This window comes from Monodelphis domestica, chromosome 3 (genome assembly GCF_027887165.1).
Source record: "Monodelphis domestica isolate mMonDom1 chromosome 3, mMonDom1.pri, whole genome shotgun sequence".
Lineage (NCBI taxonomy): Eukaryota > Metazoa > Chordata > Mammalia > Didelphimorphia > Didelphidae > Monodelphis > Monodelphis domestica.
Window position 1 is genome coordinate 43,032,543 of NC_077229.1, and position 22,763 is coordinate 43,055,305.

The window sequence follows — 22,763 nt, forward strand, 5'->3', positions numbered from 1 at the left end:
GAATTGGTTTGACAGGTCCAGGCATAAAATATAGAGATACATTTCAAAAGCATTCTGGAACATATACTATACGTGCATTAAGAGAAGTAGAAAAGATAATTCCTACTTCATGGATGAAGAAATAGAGATTCAGTTTTGCTTAAGGCAAAACAGTTAAAGTGGGGCATGGCGCCTAAGCCCTCAAGCAACCTTGTTTTATGCAGAGTTGAGTGAAAAAATTCCCAACATATCTTTAATGTCAAATCCTATCTTCTCCACAAAGCCTTTTCCTATTTCCAAACTAATAAGTGCCTTCCCCTCTGAGAAACCTTTCATTAATTTTATACATATGTAGTATGTATTCCTCATTAGAATGTAAGCTCCTTGAGGGCAAGGGCTGATTTTTTCCTTTTTTGTATCCTTTGCATTTAGCACAATGCCTGGCACACAGTAAGCACTTAAAAAATGAGTTTTGATGGACTGATCATCTATAAAATTCCTCAGTTCCTCACAGGGAAATGGAGCTGGAAGACCTGTGACCATTTAGTGTACTAGTTTTGAAAATCTGTTACCCTAAAAAAGAACTACATATCCTAAGAGCCCACTGACTTCCTGTCATTACATACTTCCTATAGACAGAGGATAAATGGCGTGGGCTTTGGAGGCTTCCTCTCTCTGATGTAGAATCAGCATTGATGGTGGTGAGTGGGATTGACTAAAAAATGGCTAGCCAGCCATGGGCACGTGGTCTTTATTTTGTATCTTCTTTATTCCTTGATTCCTAATGATGATTAATAAATCGCTTAAAATATAATATTATTATTTAACTTTTACAATAGTCGAAACCCAATCTGAATAGGCATATCAACAAAGTGCTGGGCAACACCCTGGGCAAGAAGGCACCTAACCTCTGTCTGAAGACTCCAAAGAGAAGACAAGTCCACTAACTATTCAGGCAATCCAGTATCCTTCTGGAAGACTCTACTAATGTGTCGCCATTTTCCTCTTTCCTTTTGCCAAAAACCAGGTCATCTGACTTTCCTCAATTCTGCACTACCTCTCTCTCTTCCAGGGACTTTCCAAAATCACTGATGCTTCCTTAGCTAGCCCAGTCACCAATTCTTTCAGCATCCTTAAGAGTTCATCTGGGACAGGTGACTTAAAAGTCATTCCCTATTTGTTTGAGATTTAGACAGATTTCTCTTTAAGCTATTTTCTAGCTTTTCCAGTACAAAGAATATTCTCCTTGGCAGAGAAAACAGAAACAATACAAGAACTAAGTATTTCTATTTTCTGTTATCATCCACCATCAGCAATGATCTTTAGCCCTCCTGGATCCATTTCCCCCAATATGTCAATATCTGTAAGCCAGTGATCACTAGAGAGACCACCCCGTCCTCAGCCCATGGAAAGCTTCGGTCCAATATGCATTTAATAAGCATCTGTTCCATATGTGTTCTGGTGTAACAGACAGAAGACTGGACTAAGTAAAAAAGACATGGTCCTATCTCTGCCTCTGGCACACCTTGGCTTATCTGACCATAGACTAGGGAGTAACTTAAACTCTTCATGTCCTAGAGAATGCTATAAGACACAAATGAGTCACTGATGTGCTTAGTCAGAAGAAATTTCCAAGCCAGGAGATTCCTAGAGATTGATGAAATCAAAGGTCTGGACTAACCAAAAATAATTAATTAAGGTATGCTTTGGTATGGAATGATAAAAATAAGACCTTCTTCCCTTCCTCCCCCCAAATTCTTACCTTCCGTCTTAGAATGTGCACTAAGTATTATTTCCAAGGTAGAAGAGTGAAACGTTAGGCAACTGGGATTAAGTGACTTGCTGAGAGTCCCATAGCTAGGAGGTTTCTGTGGTCTCATTTGAACCTGGGACTTCCTGTCTCTAGCCCTGGCTTTCAACTCACCTAGCTGCTACCAAGGAGTCTACATTCTGCTGGAGGTAAATTAATAAGTCTTAGGAACTTGCATGAAGCTCATTCAGAAGTTAGGTGACTTGCTTACAATCAAAGAGCTGGTAAGAGTTGGGGGCATGATTTGAACCCAGATATTCCTGATCCAAGTCCAGCTCTCTATTCACCAGACCCCTTTAAGAGCATTCAAACAGTGTGGAGAACAGTTACCGAGAGTCCTCCTGAATAAGACAGGGTGCTCCAGGCTGTTATCCATATAGCACTGGTTTCTCCCAAACCTCAAGTTGCCCACACCTGTCCAACCACAGCCCAGCTGGGCATCGGCACTGCTGCCAATTCAATTCTTCTTGCACCCAAGTCACTTCTCTCTCCATCCTGTCTGACCTGCCCTTGCTGCAATAGTCTTTCAAAAAAATCAAAGATGAAAGAAAAGCCTGGAAGACTGTGTGGAAAGGGAGCAGAAAGGGGGAAACAAATTGTACAATGACTACACACCAGAAAGAAAGCCTTCAGAGCATCAGTCAGTGCAAAGGCCAAGCACACTTCTAGAGGATAGAGAGGAAGTCAGTTTCCCTCCTTCCAAAAAAAAAAAAGGTGGAGCAAGAAACACACGTTCCCAGACAAGGCCAACATGTGGGGTTGTGTTGTCTGGCAACACTCATGAGTTACACAGGTTTGGGGGGTATGTTTCAGGAAAAGAAGTACTAATGAGGAGTGGAGGGAGACCATCAACACTGTCTAATACTCAAATGACTTTGTGATCACATCCACATTGGAGCTTCCTCTGTGACTGCCCATCCTGTGTGATCCTCACCCATCTCCTCCCATACAAGAGCTGCCAATAGACAATAAAATGGAGCACAGAGTAGAAGGGTCATTTTCTGTTTTTTAAAAACCCTTACCCTTCTCATTATCAATTATAAGAGAGGAGGCTAGAAAGGCTAGGTAAAGGTAAAGGTTGGAAAATGGAAGTTAAGTGACATGCCCAGGGTCACTCAGTTAGGAAGTGTCTGAGGCCATATTTGAACCCAGTTCCTCCCAACTCCAGGCCTAGAGTTCTATCCACTGTACTACCTAGCTGCTCCAGAACAGAAGAGGAAACAGGTTGATAGCTTCAGAACTGACAAAACAAGATGTATATAAAGGAAAATCAATTTCACGTACAGTCCTCTTTTTCAATTCTTTCTATTTGAAAATGCTCCTTTTTGCCAAATTTAGGGAAAAAAATTTAATATGAAAATAAGCTCAAAGTTGGTTGAAATCCTAAAAGACCTCAATTCTCTCCTCTAATATTCATTTGCAAATTCTAATTCATGCTTTCTAATAACAAGTCTATGGAGGTCACAGAGGATATGACAATCCATCCTGGGTAGCCATAGTGACCACTTGTCAACTATTTACCTAGGAATGGGGGAAAGCTGATCACTGGCACATAATCTGGCTCGGATTCCAGGGGAATACAGGGACAGAGGTGGAAAAGAGACGGAAAAGCTCTCTTCTCTGACATCACCGGCAGCCCATGGTGCAGGAGCTTTGGCATATGAGACATTTCTATACAAATCTCCTCATGGGAAGAAAAGATGACTTAGAAGGGACAGAGTAAGTGCTCTGCTGAAGTATTTGAAGAGTAGTTCAGAATAGTGCATAGAGTGCTGGAATTGGAATCAAGAAGATTTGGGTTCAAATACAGTGACAGACACTTACTGAACTTGGGCAAGTCACTTAACCTCTGAATGCCTAAGATTCCTCATCTGTAAAATGATGAAGACTTGGATTCAAATACAGCCAGAGACACTAATTGAACCTGGGCAAGTCACTTAACTTCTGTATGCCTCAGATTTCTCAAACTATAAAATGGGAACAATAGCATCTACTTCCCAAGGCTGTTATGAGGGTCAAATGAGATAATATAGGATATCTTAAAAATCTTAGTGCAGTTTTAAACTTTAATGGAGGAGGGAGAACAGCTGGGTGGTTCAGTGGATTGAGAGTCAGGCCTAGAGACAGGAGGTCCTGGGTTCAAATTTGACCTCAGACACTTCCTCACTGTGTGACCCTGGGCAAGTCACTTGACACCCATTGCCTATCCCTTACAGCTCTTCTGCCTTGGAGCCAATACACAGTATTGACTCCAAGATAGGTGAGGGCTTAAAAAAAAAAACAACATTTTAATGAGGGGGCAGCTAGGTGGCTCAGTAAACAGAAAGAAAGGCCTAGCAGTGGATTCAGACACTTCATAGCTGTGTGACTCTAGGCAAGTCACTTAACTCCCATTGCCTAATCCTTACCCACTTCTGCCTTGAAACTGAGTATCCATTCTAAGATACAGGGTAAGGGCTTTATTAAAAAAAAAACAAAAACAAACAAAAACTTAAGCTATGGGACACTTTATATGTAAAGAGTTTTGCCTTAGGCAGGAGGGAGGAGACACACAAGCATTTATTAAGTACCTACTATGTGCCAGGCTCTATATTAAGAACTTTATGGTTTTTATCTCTTTGATCCTCAGGACAACATTGTAAAATAGAAAGCTGCTGTTATCCCAATTTTACAGATAAGGAAACTGAGGCAGAGAGAGGTTAAATGAGTTTGCCCAGGGCCATATAGCTGTCTAGGGACGGACTTGAACTTGGGCCTTCCTGATTCCAGGTCCAAATCTCTATTTACTATACCAAAGTGCTAAATGAATGTCAGCTCTTACGTCCTACAAAAGAGGGACTAAATGAATTCTTTCTGCCTGGCCCCAGAGGGCAGAATTTGGAACAAAAGGGGAAGCTATGAAGAGGCTGTTTTTAGTTGAATTTAAGAAAAAAAACCTACTTAAAAAATCATGCCATCCCCAAAATGAAAGAGGCCAGATAGAAAGAGGCACAAACAAAGCCTGTGATTCCTGCTGACAAAGGAGGCATTCTGAGGTTGACGTTCTGATGTGGAGTTTCTGGGAATGGGCATAGGGGAGACCCAGGTCGCTTCACAAGGACCAAATCAGCCCAGGTTGGAAACCAGAGCAGACCAAAGCTCCTAAGTGGATTGGAGTGGAGCTGGGCCTGTACTACTAGCCTCAATGAAACAGGAAGACCCAGGCTTTTTTGTTTTAATTGGGCAGGGCTGCCTCCCTTGGGATCTTCAAATAATTTTAAGTATGGTCACACTGGGGACAGCACAAAGGGTATTTGTCTTTGTGTATGGGTCCTAGGACACCTTTTCTGATTCAGTAATTTTGGGTTTCTGGCATCAGCCTAAATCACAAGAGTGACAAAGGAAATACCAAGGTTTGTGGAAAAACATGTTTGGAGTTGTTTGGGCTCATCGTCCCTCCATGGCAGTGGGAGATCAAGTCAGTGATCCCTCCCCTCTCCATCCATCCCACCGACACTAACCCTCCCCTCACCCTTCATTGTCCCTGTGATCTGTCCAAATGAATAACAGAGAGGTAATAGAACAAAGCCTCTGTGACTCACTTTCTCACAATGTCTTTGGCCATCTCTGAGATTTGGCTCCATTCTTCCTCAGGAAACTCAAAGCTTCCTGTCATGATCTTTCTCCGCATGTCCTTTGGAATTGTCCGACTGTGGTGTTTGGAGTAAAAAGGTGGATAGCCGCACAGCATCACATAAATTATCACCCCCAAGGACCACAAGTCACAGCTCTGAAAGCAAGGAAAGGGTCACTTTGGGGCACACTTGAGGGATGGAGAAGAGCCAGGAAACAAACCTCACCTGATCTGTAGGAGACATGGTATCTGGAATACATTGAACTGGACTGCTGGAGAGCAATTTTCCCAGCTCCTAAGACAACGAACCTTTCTGTTCAAAGTATTTATTTTTATGCAGCCAAAGCAATATTCAGACACAAAATACGTTCAATTCAACAAGCATTTATTCCAAGTTGCTCCAGGGGAAATGTAAATGATGTCACGCCTTCCCACTGGCCAGTCCCAAAGCCCCTACTGAACTACCAGTCTATTCTGAAATATAAGATACAATCCTTTTCCTGGATTGGGAAGGAACAGATCTGAGCCAGGTCCTTCATGGAAACCAGGCCCATTATGTCCTGCTTGGGATCCATAGGAGGGGAAGAAAAGACACCTGACTCTAAAACTCAACCAACACAAGAGAGTTCTAAAGGGATTGCCATGGTAGTTCATGGCACACAGAGAGGTAGAAAGGACATCCTCTCAGTCAGCTCTATTGTGACTAAATGGTGAGAGTTAGAAGTCAGAAGATCTGGATTTGTATCCTGGCTCTGTCACTTGCTAATTAACCATGTGACTGTGGACAAATCAGTTAATGTCTCTGTGCCTCAGTTTCTTCATCTGTACAATAAAGGGACTGGACTAGATGCCCTTTAAGGACTCTTCTAACCTTAGGTCTAGGATACTGAGGAAATATCTTCCCTGGGCCTTACCACACAGATGAAAATGTCCTGACAAAGGCATTTTCGGGAACATCTATCGAAGGCAAAGAAGTGCTATAAAGCCTTGTTCCTAATGTCCGACGGTGGACACACCTTCCAGGTGACTCCTACTTGTCAAGCCTGGGATCTGCTCAGCTTCTCCCTCCACCATTCTAGGCTTCCTCACCCATGCCTTCCTCATTCCCTCTGGTAACAGAGGAAAAACAACCCGTGCTCCAGCGCACAGCCTCAGAAACCCTGGGCCCACACTGAGTCCTTCTCTCAGAATGCCACTAATGAGAGCAGCTCACTACAATGCTTGGAGCTCTGTCAGGAGCATCATTACACATTATCTCTGGGGGCTGCATCACAGCCTCTGAGGTTCCCCAATGAAAAAAAAGAACCATAAAGTCTTCCTTTGATCTTCCTAGCCCAAGCAGCTACCATTTCATTCATCTCTTTTCCCTCTCCCTTCACTGTTAAACTTCTTGAAAAAGTTGCTTCCCCTTGATGACTACTTCTACTGACCCCTCTAAACCCCTCCATACTCCTTGCTTCCCCACTGTCACACCTTTTTTCCCTGTTTATGTGCCTAGAATCTCCTCTTTCTTCCTCTTCACCTGTGAATTCTTAGGTTAATGACAGTATAGTCCTCTTCAGACCTCTCATATGATACTATGTGAGGCAGCTGAGCCTACAATCAGGAAGACTTGAGTTCAAATCCAACTTCAGACACTTTCCAACTGGGTGATCTTGGGCAAGTCACTGAACTTGTCTGCCTCAGTTTCCCCATGAACAATGAGAGTATCTTAATAGCATCTACCTCTCAGGACTGCTGTGAGATTGAATGAGATGGGATTTTAGAGTGTTTGGCCCATGGTAGGTGCTATATAAATATTGTTCCCTTCCTCCCCACCCCTTCTGTCCTCAGGTCCCACATCAAAATTCGTATTAAATTAATTTGTATCTTTTCTCTATTTTATTGTATGCTTTCTGAGAACTATTTTGAGTGATCTAAATTGTGCGTCTTTTCTAGGACTATGTTCTGCAAACAGCAAGCACTCAATAAATAACAATATATAATAGCATCATAGATTTAGAGCTAGAAGTCTTCTTATCTAACCATCTCATTGTACAAATGAAGAACATAAGGCCAAGAGAAACAAAGGAACACACAAGTAAGTGGCAGAGGCAGGATTTGAACCCACATCCCCTTATTTAAAATTCAGCATTCTTTCCCATTTATCATGATGTTGGAAAAAGGCAGCTCACTGCAAGAGGGAGAACCCTGGACTTGGGATCAAAAGCTCTTGCAGACAGGCCTGCCTCTCATCCCTGTGAGTAGCAGTATGGAGATGGATGAATCTCCTCAACTTGGCAGGCCTCAATAAAATATGGGCATTGGACTAGAACGTTCTTTAGGCAAGGTTTGGCTCTGGCCTTGTACAATTCTAAATAGTAACTGAACAGATGAATAAAACTAATCAGTCTTGTTTGGAAGGCCCAGGTGAAGTCAAAGATCAATTCCCCTTTTGGATGACACTTAGTCCTGCCTACATGTCCTCAGGGCCTGGCCTCCACACGGCCTACTCCTTCCCAGGACTCCAGTGGTCCTCTATACCAGGCAAAGCAGGCTGATGTATCTGCCACACTTGGGACCTGTTCAACACCAGGGCTCTCTGGGCTCTTTCAAGGTAGATTTATTCAACACTGTTGCAGAAGCTCTTGACAGTGGAGAGCAGTACTTGCCTCTTTTCAAATTCATCCCACTAAGGAGACCAACTTTAGGAAAGGCAAATGGAGGCCCCATTTCTTAGGGAAATTAAGATCCTTTAGGATGAACTATTCTATCAAGCTGACTTGCCACATGAGAACCCTTCAGGCCCAGAAACACTAACCAGGTCTGCCCAAGGGGGTCTGTCTTCTGCCAAGAAAGGGATCTTCCACCTAGCTAATGGCTTCCATTTAGAGCAAATGCCACTATTCTCCAAAGTCACGTTCATGGTAAATTGAAGTAAGATGGTATCAAGAAGGATGACCTCTGTCAGTTTGGATGGCTTTTTTTTCTTTGTTTTTACTTTGAAAGTATTATTTTTCTAAATGGAATGACCCTCAAGGAAGAGGAAAGAGAGAAATCTTAGGGGAAATTTTGATCATGTAAAAGACCAAAAGATATCAACAACATTTATCTTAACATGCATACATACATGTATATCTCACACCAAATGAGAATTTCTAAGACTAAGGACTAAGAATATGAGAAAGGAACTCTTGAATCTTCCCAGTACAGGGCTGCATCAAATCCAAGTTACCATCAATTTGATATTTTATTCAGAATCACTGAGCCCTTGAGAGAAACAGGCTCAAGTCACTTCTCCCTGGAGAAGACAATGCCATCTAATCTGGTAAAAGGTTTGAGTCATGAATCCATGAATGCACATACTAGATTCTAATCATCGCTGTTTGTATATCCTTCTCCCGGCCATACTGTATACTCCCTGAGGGGAGACAAAACTCCAGTCTTAGCAGCACTCTGCATGCCCCCTCATGCCATGGGTCTGAACCCAATAAGCAACTAATAAGTAGTCACGAAGGTAGGCAGCTCAGTAGACTGTAAAGAATACTGAACCAGCGGATCACACATGGGATCTCCAGAGCAGAAATGCTCCAAGATAGACAATGATATAAAGATAATTAAGTCCTTTATATCAGAGTTGTCAAACTCAAAAAAAAAGGGGGTGGGCGTGGGGAATTTGCCCAAATAGTGACTTTGAAAACCACAAACCAACATTATCTATGTTGCATTCTAATTTTCTTTATTTTGTTAAATATTTCCCAATGGTTCAGGCCTGGGGAGTTTTGCTGGTTCCCTTCTGGCCAGGGGCAGTGAGTTTGACATCTGTGCTTTATACACACAAAGCAAAGGAGCCAGCTGGGTAGGAACCACATGACAGTCAGACCTCCATAGTCTTTCATCTGCAGAAAAGCAGGTACCAATAAATGCTTATTGACTGATGACCTTAGGTTGTGTCTACATCTTGATTAAGTCAAGATTCAGTCAAAAGTTCAGTGAATTTGGCTAGTTCCCTGCCATGTACTCTGTATTTACCCATATTTTATAGGTTGTTATTAACCGGGATAGTATAGAAGCTCCCTGAGGGTGGGGTCCATTGTATCCTTTGTCTCCCTCTCCTCAGTTCCTAACACGTATTTTATAATAAAGACCTGATTCAATAACCAATTAGCCTTTGAGAGACCAAACGTGCAAAAGACTGACAATGTCCACTGTAATGATTGGATGTTCTGAATGATCCCTAATCCAAATGACTCCCAAGAATAAACAAATGTGCTATGAGATCACAGAATGACCACAGAATCTTCAGGCTAAAAGAGATCTTAACAACCATCTCATTCAAAAGAGAGGAGTGAAAAGACTTGATCAAAGCCATGGTTAATGGTAAAGCCAGGAAACAAACTTGGGCTCTTCCCATCCTACCATACTATCTCCCTATTGACTCCTGCGATCCTAAAGGCCCCAGGGATCCTGACTCCCTTCAAGCCTTTCCTCACACCCCTACCCCTATACTATTCTGGAGCTATAAGTTTCCAAAATCTGGTCTGCACTGGGCTTGACAGTTAGGAAGACTTGAGTTCAAATCCCACCTTAGTCACTTACTAGCTGTGGAACTTTGAGCAATTTCTTTTGTCTTTCTGAGACTCAGTTTCCTCATCTATACCATGAGGGGTCTGGATCTGATGGCTTCAAAGGTCCCTTCCAGCTTCAGAGCAATGATGCCACGATGATCCTCTAAGTAAGAAAACATTACTCTTATGTCACAGTCCTCAATACCTCAAGGATTGGTGATTTCAGTGGTGTGGGCAAACCAAAAATGAAGCTTGCCTAAATGTCTATAATATGGGAACGACTGTACTTATTCTGGCACAAATTCCTATTATCTTTAAGAAACCATTAGCCAGCCCTTCATGAATGTCTCATCAGAAGCAGCCTCACTTTTCCTATTCATTCTGAACTAACAAGAAGGAGGTACGTTAAAGCAAACAGCTGAGGTACCTTCTGTCCCCAAAAGAGAAGTCCTCACATGCAAAATGCGTTAGAACCAGTTTTCAAATATAATGAGATTAAAACACACAGCTAACAAAATGAGACCAAGAGAGAAGTTCATTCATACAGAAAAGCAAAAAGAGCCCAGAAGTGAGCCTCGACTAGTGGGTCCTCCTACAGAAACTCAACTGTTATGTATCACACGTCAAGCAACAGTTAAGGAAGCTCAAACCCCTCCCTAGCTCCAGCTATCGGCTCTTTATGGCAGGTAACAAAATGGATTGAAACCAGAAATGAATACCTCTCTGTCCTGCCTCACATGGGCACCTCCCACAAGAAGATCTACTTTGCTACAAAATGATGAAGATATGCACAGTCAAGAAGTTTACCTTATTATAAGTGTAGGGTGTGGGCGAGGTAGGTATAATCCCAGACTTCTCCTTCTGATGCCTTCTTTGTGCCTCCAATACCTGTTGGACCAAATCAAAAGCAGAAATATCACCATTCACCACAAATGGCATCCACCTGCACTTGAAGACTTTTAGGAGAATCCGTGGATCAGACAACTGCTAACTGGAAAACATATTGCTGCTTTTATCAGCTTTCTCATCATATAGACTTCTCAAGTGCTTTTTTCCCCTGCAAAGGTAGGATCTGATTGGGAAAATTCATCTCTCCTAAAAAACTTATCTTGCTGTGCTAGGAACAAACTTTAATCACACTCTGCTATGCAAATTATTGTCAATTTTATTCTACTGAGAGAGCCTGTTCTAGGGCTGCTAGAATGTAAGAAAGGAGTTCTCACTGCATTTCCTTGTAGATGCATCCCTGTCTAAGAGATGGAAGTTAACTACTCTTCCTTCACAGGCCCCATTCTTTGAACTGGGCTGGACCTGAGAAATCAATAACTTGGTCCCATGTGGGCAAAGGTGTGGCATGAGTGCCAGGGCTGGACGGATGGGACTGCTCTGTTCCCCCTCTCCACAGCTCTCAAGAACATTTTTTGCATGCCTTGCCCCTCCAACCAGCCACCTAGTGCGAGTTCTCCTCCCTCTACTGTCTGGGGTAATGCAAGGAGTTCACAGGCAGCTTGAAGTTGCCATTTGGGCACGTGATCTCAAAAACATCTGCCAGTGCTGACCTAGTCCAACCTCCTCATTTTGGAGATTTTGCCAAAGAAGAATAATTCTTTTCTTGAGGTCAAACCTCAAGTAGAAAGTAGCAGAGATAGGATCCAAACCCAGATTCCCTAACTCCAATTGTATCTACAAAATATTTTATTTCAATCAAATGAACAAATGTTTATCAATTCTGTTATTACAGAAATTTCAAATATTATATACCTAGAAATAACAATAGGGTAGGTACTCATGTGGACATTATCCCAATTGACCTCCTCCCAAATATCTTCTCAAGCTTGTTGAATATCCTTATTGCAGTCCTGAAACAGTCCACCACTCTCCCAATATGGTCTGACCAAGCAGGATTATAAAAACTCCCTCCTTCTGAACCCTGACTGCTCCCTTTCTACACAGCACCCTGACTCTCTTTGAACTGCCATGACTCAGTGATGAATCCTCTGATCTTTACTTGAACTGTCACATGACCCCAGCTCCCCCATCCTAGACTTGGGCAGTGACCATTTAAATTCAAAGGTAGGCCTTTACTGTGATCCTTGCCAAATATCATCTTGAGGAAGACTGGGCCCACAGCCAAACTGAGCCTGTCAAAATCTTTCTGGATTCTGATTCAGTGGTCCATGCTAGTTTTGAGCCATCTGCAAATGTGAAGAGCACACCATCTAGACCTTCATCTAAATATTCAACAACATGGAACCAAGCAGAGCTCCCTTGGAGACTTCTCAAGCTAACATAGAGCCACTCATGATTACTCTATGAATCTGGTTATTCCATCAATCTCAATGACTAACCCATTGTCAATTTGTAAATTCTACCTTCTCTTCTTTTTTTGAGAATCAGGGCATTAGCTCTTCCCTAGTCTTGATTCTCCAAATCATCACAACCTTTCTCTTGTGGCAAAGCAGATAGAGGACTCAACTTGGATCAGAAAGCCAGGAGTTCGAATCCCACCTTTCAAGAAACTGTATAACCCTGGGAAAGTCACTTAATCTCTGAATCTCAGATTCTACATCTAAAAAATGGGAATGATAATAGCATCTACCGCATAAGATTATTGTAGGGTTCAAATGAGATTCATTTTGTCAAGAACTTTGCATAATGTCAGCTATTACTGTTACTGTGGCAATAATATTACTTTAAGAATATATAATAATGTGTATGATCATACTGTTTGTAATTAATGACAGAATCAGAATAATGATATTGCTAGTTATCATTACTGAGGCATCAAGGTAACACAATGAATACAATGATAGACCTGGAGGAAGATGCGAGTTCAAATATGATCTTAGACATTTATTGTGTGACCCTGAGCAAGTCACTTAACCTTTGCCTCCGTTTCTTCATCTGTAAAATGGGGATAATACTAATAGCACCTACCTCTACAAGTTGTTCCGAGGATTTATGAATCTTATAGTGTTATAAAAATGATCATATTTTTATTATTATTTCAAAATCACTGGTAGTGGCCTAGAACCTGGGCTCAAATCCTCTCTGCTATATACACCTCTTTGATGGGCTCCTTGTTATATTATGCTCTAAACTATGCTCCTTGGATCTCTCTTCTATTTCTTTTACTGTCCTTGAATGTAGATGGTCCACACCTCTTAACTGAACTACTAAGGATAATAAGATGCTCTCCTTCAATCTCCTCAATAGACTTGTGTTCAACTCCCATTAAGGATTTGTGTTCTACACTGTCCTCTCTAAAACAATGGCACAGATGAAAACTCATGTGTGAATAAGAAATTTAATTAAGACTTAATTGAAAATAATCCCATTTTTCTAAAGCAATTTTCTAAAGCAAAGAGACTATAGTCTCTGTCAGTCACAGTGTAAATAAAGCCTAAAGGAAATATTCACTAAGCTCCTGGATTGTATTTCTAAAAGCTTCTATTTATAAGACTATCTATGTGGGGGAAGCAGCTGGGTGGCTCAGTGGATTGATAGTCAGGCTCTAGGTTCAAATCTGGCCTCAGACATTTCCAGCTGTGTGACCCTGGGCAAGTCACTTGATCCCCACTGCCTAGCCCATACCACTCTTCTGCCTTGGAACCAATGCACAGTATTGGCTCCAAGACAGAAGATAAGGGTTTGTTTTTTTTTTAAAGACTATGTGCATTCTAAGAAAGAAATAAGGTGATGGTGTCAAGAGGTTGCTACTAAATGAAGCTTTGGGGCAGGAAAAGCTTATTCTTACCTGAGGTGCTACGTAGTAAGGGGTGAACTGTGGTGTCATCAAGTCCCCTTGGTCTATTTTGGCAAATCCAAAGTCACACAACTTAACTGGAGCATCCTAAAATGAGGCAAGAGGGACACATCACTTGGAAGTTCTGTCTTATGCTGACTATCAGATCTGTGAATGGTGCCCAAATGAATGTCTAGGCTAAGCAGGATACAGGAAGAACAGTTCACCTTACTAATGTAGGCTGAAAAATGTTTACTATCCTCTAACTGTCTCAACCAGGAAAAGAAACGATGGGAAATTGAGGCCTGAAGCCAACTGTGTCCCAATCTTAGTGACCTATTCCTTCTAATAACAAATTAAATCCCACACTGTTCCAGAAAGAGACCAACAGTTAAACACAAAGAGTAATTGTCATAAGTTTTAGAATAACTCAGTGGGGAACTTATATGACAGTAGAACAAATATGTAATAATGAACAGGGTAAAAATAATGTGACTTTATCTGGTGATAAGAAACACAAGATTTCAATTTATGGTCAAGCACTTACATTGATAGGGCATAGTTCTTATAACTCTTCCCTTCACACCTCTGAAATCTGATTGGTCCTGGGCTCACAGCAAGTGGTATCAATCTCCGAAACAGGACTCTCTTTTGGGCCAAACATAAGTATGGGAGCCAATGCTAAGGACACAAGGTTTCTGAGACCCAGTGAAATTTCACTCCACCCACAGCCCTTCGGTGATATATATGGATGCTGGCAAAGCCTGGTACTCCCTGAAGTCTTCTGGTCTACGCTTTCTCTGAACTCGTACCCCTGCATTTGGACCAGGCACATTGAGTTGGGCTTGAAAACTTGCCAAAAAGAAAGGCTTCTTACCAAGGAGTTATCTTTGAAGAGCAGGTTCTCAGGCTTGAGGTCTCTGTGTGCAATGTTTAGTGAGTGACAGTGCTGCAAAGCCAAAGCTATCTGGAAAAAGGCACAATAAACCAACTGGAATTTAGGAGGGAGAACTGGTTGCATTCCCCTTGCTTACTTAGGTCTCTGAGGAAAACAATCACAATTAGCTTATTTCCCAGGTTGAGCCATTGTCAAATAGACTCAAAGCAGAGTAAATGAAGAACCAATTGCACCAAAATGAAACCAAGGAATCAAACTTAGCTGCCAACTGTACTTGGTAAAGAAGAAACTGCCAGGACACAAACCCAAGCTGGGCAGAGCTGGGCTCTTTGACAGGACAAGCAGAAAAGGAGCACCTGTTCGGCATTCTTCTTTTAAAATGAAAGGCTTGCTTGCTTTCATCAGTCCTTTGAAGTCCAAGTTGCAGTTGGTCCAGAGTAAACAGTGACATTCTTGTGACGGGCATCAGCCCCCAGAGGTTCATTGCAATGGGAGGTTTACAAAGTACTTTCCTCACAACAACCCTGTGAGGTAGGTCATGAAAGTACTATTATTCCTATTTTGCAGATGAGAATGCTGGGTCTCAGAGAAGTGAAGTTACCTGTGCATAGCTGCCTAGCTTCAGAGACAGGATTCATACTCAAGTGCCCTGGATGGGAGTCCTTTGTTCTTCCCAATACACCACACTGTTCTGACTAAACCCAGGCAATAATATGCAACAAAACTGGGTTCAGAAGCCAGTTAGGTTCTGAGATCTTCAACTTCAGGTTCCGGCTTTAAAGGGAAAATATTAAAACTCCATTTGGATTTTGAATCAGATTTTTCTATTGGTTCATGCTAAATGGTGAAAAGTTATTTCTAGATGGTGGTTTGGGGCAGGGTGCTGGGTTCTGTCGTCTTTAAGAAAACCATAGGGCATCCTTTATTCCAAAAAAAGGTTAATGTAAAGTATGTTATGCTAACATACATAGAAGAGATGGTTTTGAAGGGAAATTCAAAGCCAAAGGATAGCATTTCCCAGTTACTCCAAAAATAACATTTCTCTGCTGCTCAGTGGCATCATGGAAAATTTGACAGTACTTTCTACCTAGAACTATTTGTGCTATGGGAGATAATTTCTTTCTCCCCTCCTCTGGCCTGAAACCATGGCCTCTGAGACTTAGCTTTTCACCTTCTCAAGAGGCCTATTCTCCAGCTGGAGTTTATGAGGTAAATCAGCTCTACGACAACCAAATGTGAGGTCACAAAGAGGAAGAATACAACCCTCGACAGAGACAGGCAGGACCAGGGGAAATCAGAGAAACCAAGATCTTGTAAACACAGAGATTGAACACAACAAAGAAAAGGCTACACACATACACACACAAATTCTCTCTTCATTCTCTCTCTCTCTCTCTCTGTTTCTCTGTCTCTTCTCCCCCTCCCCTGCCACCCCTCTTTTAGTATTTTTATAGGCACAATTATCTTGGAATATACCCCAATAACACACACCCTTCTAGGTATTCTCAGCAGCATTTTAACCCAACAGCCAAACAACAGCACACAGGAGATTACCTATCTCAAGAGCAAGACATTCATACCTATAGTCTATACAGAATATCATCCTCCTTCTTGAGCAGAACTAATGTCGTAGGCTTCAGGGAACAGCAATGTCAAGGTAAACAATCACTGGAGTCTATGGGACCCCCAAAAGGCACAAGATCCAAGAGGTCCCATCTCTCCTGTCCAGACAGCTTTTCCGATCACATAACAAAGCAGGCAATGAGAGCGTCAGATCAAACAAAGCTTTCTTTGGGGCTTCCTTTCCTCCCCCCCAATGAAATTGTTCTTGCCCCACGTTTGCAGTTGGGTGGCTATGCAGGGGGTCACTTGCCTGCTTTGTTACTTGGCTGGCTTGCTTCTCTGTAAAGTGCCGGTGCTGGCTGATTCTGTGAAATAGCTCTCCCCCTTCCATCATCTCCATTACAATTAGGAGTCGAGCCCTGTTTGAAAGCATTTGATTTTTGTTAAATTGAAAAAAAAAGAAAAAAACTCAAACATCAAGCTGCTGACCTAACGATGCAGATTTCACACTTGGAAAGTGTATGTAACCCTTTATTTTAAATAGTGCTAGTTTTTGTGATAAGCCAATTCTCTCCCCTTTCTTTGGTTCCTACCAATGACTAAAATGTGACAAAAAGTTAGGTCCAGCCACAATCTAAAAAATTATAATGGAAGAAATCCATTTGTTTTTAGATCCTTAAGAGACATTTTTATACCATTAACAGTCTCTTAATTTCATTGGGATTTAAGATGGGGAGAGATCTTGTAAGCATAACACCTTATAAATATTTCACAGTATTTGGATAGGATCATGAGATTCAATGTTCTAGCTTCAGAAGATACATCAGAAGTCACCTAGTCCAACACTCTCATTTCACAGATGAAGAAACTGAGGCTAACATAAGCAGGTTAAGTGACTTACCCAAGGTCACACAGCTAGTAAGCTTCAGTCAAACCTGAACCCAGGTCCACTGGATTCAGAGGAAGTGATCTTAGCACTATACTGCAGAATTATAATGAAAAATATTGTCACTGCCTTCCCCCTCCAAAAATGTGCTTTGGGGATATATGACAATATTACTGATCTCGGATCAGTAAGATCTGTTCACCTTTTTCACCTAGTTCCCAATGTAACCCACTATGCACATATAAGCAGGTGATCAGGGTTACAGACAAGTATGATCTGTGGTCATGGAACAAAGGTCTGATGGGAAACAGACCTACTACAATCCTGTCTTTACTGGTACCATGCTCAAAACCATATAGCTACCCAACCACAGCAATCATCTCCCATGAAAAACTATTCAACCAGGAACTGCCTTGTCCCACTGGACTTCTAAAAGCAAAGAGCCAGAAATTCCCCACAAAAGTTCCCAAGAAGACGCCTCCTTTTTCGGCTACCTCTTCTCAATAACAAAGGTTTCATATCTAAATGTTGCTGGCTTCCAAAAGCTTTCACCAACAATGCCTACTTATAAAATAGGATGATTTGGTTTGTGATCTTTACAATGGATGGCCCAAGTCACTGCATGGTACAAATAGCAAAAAAGTCAGTCTGTGCTGGACAACACAAAACATTGGCTTTATGAACAACGGAAATGTAGGCTCAACTTTCATACTAGTATCTGCTTTTCTTATGGCCAGGTTGACTTTCATGATTTCGCCTTAAGCACCACTAAGCAGAAATCTCGGAAGCTGAGTGTTCCATCTTCTCCGAGCATCTTACCTTGGACTGGACTCATGAGGAAACTGCACACTGTTAGCATATACTTCAATAATCTGCACAATATTTGGGTGTGTCGCACACATCATGTGCAGACGTACCTTAAAGAGAACAGAGGATAGGTTACTATGCAGTAGGCTTTGAAAATGCTTTCCTTCCAAACTTTCAGGTTTGGGGCCAAAGAAAAAGCCCAGTGGAGTGAGAGGAGGAACATGTTCCAGGAAGAAAGTCCAACTCTTAGGACTGGCTAAATGTTTTATTCTGAATGAAAAGAAAATACTGGGTTTTTAAGTAAACTTGCTAATGATCTAGTTTAACGTTAGATCTGGAAGGGAATAGAAAAGAAACCTCCCCTGACTGCTGCTCCAGGTAAACCAAGGCTGACAACTATAGGATAAAAGGTCCAAACTACTCACACACGTGCTCTTATAGTGCTATTTTCATTAACCACACCTCCAAGCCAATGGATTTTGAATCTTATTGGTTAATGGAAAAATGAACTGAAAAATAACAATCAGCATTAGGCAAAGCCCTTCTTTGTTCAACAATTCATTACTCTTTATTCCAGTGAGTCCTGTGCATGCAATCTCTGGCATACAGGAGTAGTGCAAGCAATAGGGGGAAAGAACAACAAAAAAAAGACATTCAGGGATTGTGAAATCAGGATCATAACACCATGTCAACTTGATTTCCACCCTACTGAGAAGCCAAACACACACAGTCAGCATCCTCTCCTATGAGAACCACTCTTGGGAGCCATGTACCCTCTGTTCACTGCTGTTCCTGCTTCTTCCACATCTCCCCTGCCCAGACTCACACACATAACTATAAGTACCTTCATCCTTGGCCTCCAAACCCCATTTCTAAGTGAGCAGACAATAGAGCCAGTATGAACACTTCAGAAATCAAAGGCCACACTCAAAGAAGGTTAAGAGGCTACTCTCAAGAGTTGTGCCCAAAAGGAAGCACATGCCCATTGTGGGCTAATTGGTGCTACTTCAACAAGACCTTGAAAAGAAGTTTAAACTACAGGCTGAGGAAGGGAGGAAGAAAGGAGTAAAGCTACAGATGTGAAATTCCAACCCAAGCCTTCTGTGAGTCTAAATGAAACTCTCTTGTGTGTTTATATCATTTAAGAAAGGGAAAATGCCCAATCTTTGCCCAGCTTAAATTAATAAAGGGGTAAAAAGAATTGTTTCTACAAATGAAAATGGGGGATGCAAAAAAAGGAAAGAGGAAGACAGACATGGATCATACCTCATTCCGAGCTTTTGGACGATCAAGAAGGATTTTCAGGGCAAATCTTTCTTGGGTAGATTTTTTCACACAGACCCTAGTATTAGATAGGGGGGAGCGAGTTAGAGATCAAATCAGAAAGAAAACTCTGCCCTTTGTCTAAAGATCTGAATATAAATTACATAAACGTTTAATCCAAAGCCATTATCCTACACTAACTGGATTGGCCAAACCTCCCAGTAAACAAAGAAAAGACCAGCCCTACTGGAAGAAAGTATATTTAAGCCAACGACATTCTGACCAGGACTTCTTTGTTTTTAAACCCTTACCCTCTATTTTAGAATCACTAGTATGTATTGGTTCCAAGGCAGAAGGGTGCAATAAGGGCTAGGCAATGAGGGTTAAGTGACTTGTTCAGGATTACAAAGCTAGGAAGTATCTAAGTCCAGATTTGAACCCAGGATCTCCCATCTCTAGGCCTGGCTCTCAATCCTCTAAGTCACCTAATTGCACCCTGAGCAGGACTCTTGAGCTATCTTGGATCTAAGAGCAACATTCAGCACTAGCTTTCATATAAGACTCTCAAAGTCAATGCTACAGGTCATATAAATGGCTCCAGACACTTAAGTCCACATACCATTGCTCTAAAGCTATGCAGTATAAAACATATTTGAGTGAAATGCAAAAACTTTGGAATTTATTTTTATTTCTAAATGTCCAAAAAAAAACTTTTAAAAAGTTATACTACCATTCTACATGGCAATTCTAGGTTATTTTCAAATTTGGCTATACATTTGTTCATATGGTACATCTGAACTTAAAGAACCTTCCAAATGTGGCAAAGTTGCCACAATTCTTGCATGGCAAAATCTCATCATTATGCACTATGTAATAATCAACTTCAAGTCACATATCAACAATGAATTTGTGTCACAGAATGATTTACATCATCCAAAAAATTGGGGCAGATGGAGAGCAAAGAAAGATGGTATTTGAGCTAAAATGGATTTTCTAGCATCTTTTTCTAAAAGAGACATTCAAATATATAGTTTCTTACCTAACTGGACCACTAATCCCAGCTCCCAGTTTCTGAGTCCAATTAATATTGTATTCCTCTAAAATGGAGGTCTCCTATTAAAATAAAAAGAGGGAGAGAAAAAGACAAAGAGTTAGAAGATTCAGACTCTCCTGGGCTTCACACAATGTCTTGCACATCATTTAATCAAATAAATATTTGTTGAATTCAGTTGGGATGCCCTATTTTTTAATGTCTCAGTTGAAAGGAAACAATGACACACATGTATGGCAGTGGCTTGATATACGTTAATCACTAAAAATGTAGTTACTTTGTTTGGGATAGGTTTTGAACTACAATAAAAAGGAGCCCAGATGAAAGGCTTTTCTACAAAATTCCTGTAAGCAGGCAAAATAATAGTAATACTTTTGTTTAGATACATTTACTTCAACAATAATTGCTCTAAATCACTACTGATTAGAGAAATGCAAATTAAAACAGTTCTGAGGTACCGCTTCATAACCCTTAGATTGGTTAATACACCAGAAAAGGAAAATGACAAAAGGTGACAAGGAATAATTGGGACACTGATGCAATGTTGCTAGAGCTATAAACTGATTGTACTATTCTGAAGAGCTCTTTGGAACTATGTTCAAAGGGCTATAAAATTCTGCTATCCTTTGACCCAACAATACTACTATGAGGTAATACCAAAGAGATCAAAGAAAAAGGAAAAGGACCTATCTTTGTACCAAAAATAGTTAAAGCTGCTTTTTGGGGTGACAAAGAATAGGAAATTGAGGGAATGCCCATCAATTGGGAAATGGCTGAATGAGCAGAAGAATGATTGTAATAGAATGCTGTTATGCTATAAGAAATGATGAGCAGGACATTTCAGAAAAACCTAGAAAGACTTACATCAACTGATGCAAAGTGAAGTGAGAAGAACCAGGAAAACATTGTACACAATAAAAGCAATTGGTACAATGATCAACTGTGAATGACATCGCTATTTTCTGCAATATAATGATCTAAGACAATTCCAAAGGACTTATGATGAAAAATGTCATACACCTCTTGAAAGAAAGAACTGAAAGTCTGAATACAAATCAAAGCATACTTTGTTTTTACTTTATTTCTCTTAGGGGTTTGTTTGCTTTTTTGGGTCTGTGTTTTCTCTCACAACATAACTAATATGGAAATATGTTTTGCCTGACTGCATATATATATATATATATATATATATATATATATATATATATATATATATAATGTATAAAATTGCATGCTTTCCCAATAAGGGAGGAGGAGAGAAGGAGGAGAATTTAGAACTTAAAATTTTTTAAAACAAATGTTAAAAATTATTTTAAAATATAATTGGGAGAAAATAAAACTTAAAAAAAAAACACTTCAACAATTCAGTTGTAAAACTGCTAAGATAAGAATTTTTAACCTAGCATTAGTGAATTTTTTTTTAAAACCCTTACCTTCTATCTTAGAATCAATACTAAATATTGGTTCCAAGGCAGAAAAGTGGTAAGGATTAGGCAATCAATTTGGCCAGGATCTCACACAGCTGGGGAGTATCTGAGGCCAAATTTGAACCTAGATCTTTCTACCTCCAGGTCTGACTCTCTATCCACTTAGCCATCTAGCTGCCCCTGTTCATTCCTTTTTAACAAATATTTATTAAGTATATACTATATGCTATCAGAGGATATGGAAAGACATTACCTGACTACAAATTGCTTTTGTTGTACTGTGAGATATATCACATAAGTATATATGTAAATAAAGGATAATTTAAGGTAAGTGAGAGTAATAACATCTGGGGAGATCAGAAAAGATCTCTTGTCGGAGATGGCACCTAAGCTGAGCCTTGAAGAAATTTGATTCCAAGAGGTAGTAGCAATGAGGATGAAAAGCATTTTACCCATAAATAGGGGATTAAAACACATCTCCCCAACTGACAAATGGGAAAATAATATGAACAGGAATTTTTCAGAAGAAATCTAAGCTATCAATAACCATATGAAAGAATGCTCCTAATCACTAATAAGTAAAAAATGCAAATTCAAGATAACTTGCAGTTATGCCCTTATGCGCCCCCCCCCCCCGCCCCCAGATTGGCAAGACTGAAAAAAAGGGAAATGATAAATACTAAAGGGGACTAGAGTGAAACAGGGACATTACTGCATTGTGGGTGTAGCTGTAAAATGTCCCAGCTAGTCAGGAAAGCAATTTGAAACAAAAAGTTGCCAATCTGTGTATACCCCTTTGACCCAGCAATGCCACACTATTGAGTCTATATGGTACCCCCAAAAAAAATCAAAGAGAAAAAAAGCTACTACATACAAAAACATTTACTGTATACATTAACAGCACTGTAATAATAATGATGATAATGTAGTGCTTTTTAATAATAATAATAACATAGCACTTCCAGGCTTATAAAACACTGTACATATGTTACCTCATTTGATTCTCATAAGTTACAATCTTACAATCCCCATTTTATAGTTGAGGAAACTAAAACTAAGAGAGTTTTGTAAAGCCAGTTGCCCAGTCTCACAGCTCAGCTGGATATAAACTCCAGATTTTCTGCCTCCAGGGCCAGCAAAATCCACTGCATCTCGAGTTGCCTTGGATGTTATG

General features: G+C 40.7%; 1 protein-coding gene across 3 annotated transcripts in view; it reads right to left on the bottom strand.

Annotated features, from left to right (window-relative positions):
• MAPKAPK5 (MAPK activated protein kinase 5) overlaps nt 1-22,763 on the bottom strand; it is a 53,309-nt gene that overhangs the window by 12,777 nt on the left and 17,769 nt on the right. For all 3 annotated transcript variants that reach the window (XM_007489824.2, XM_001371115.4, XM_056821742.1), the window contains exons 2-9: nt 20,151-20,224; nt 19,115-19,190; nt 17,861-17,958; nt 16,466-16,574; nt 14,572-14,661; nt 13,707-13,802; nt 10,757-10,837; nt 5,371-5,558 (exon numbers count right to left, since the gene is read on the bottom strand). In XM_007489824.2, the coding sequence (XP_007489886.1) occupies nt 5,371-5,558; nt 10,757-10,837; nt 13,707-13,802; nt 14,572-14,661; nt 16,466-16,574; nt 17,861-17,958; nt 19,115-19,190; nt 20,151-20,224 (812 nt within the window). The remainder of the gene's footprint in view (nt 1-5,370; nt 5,559-10,756; nt 10,838-13,706; nt 13,803-14,571; nt 14,662-16,465; nt 16,575-17,860; nt 17,959-19,114; nt 19,191-20,150; nt 20,225-22,763) is intronic.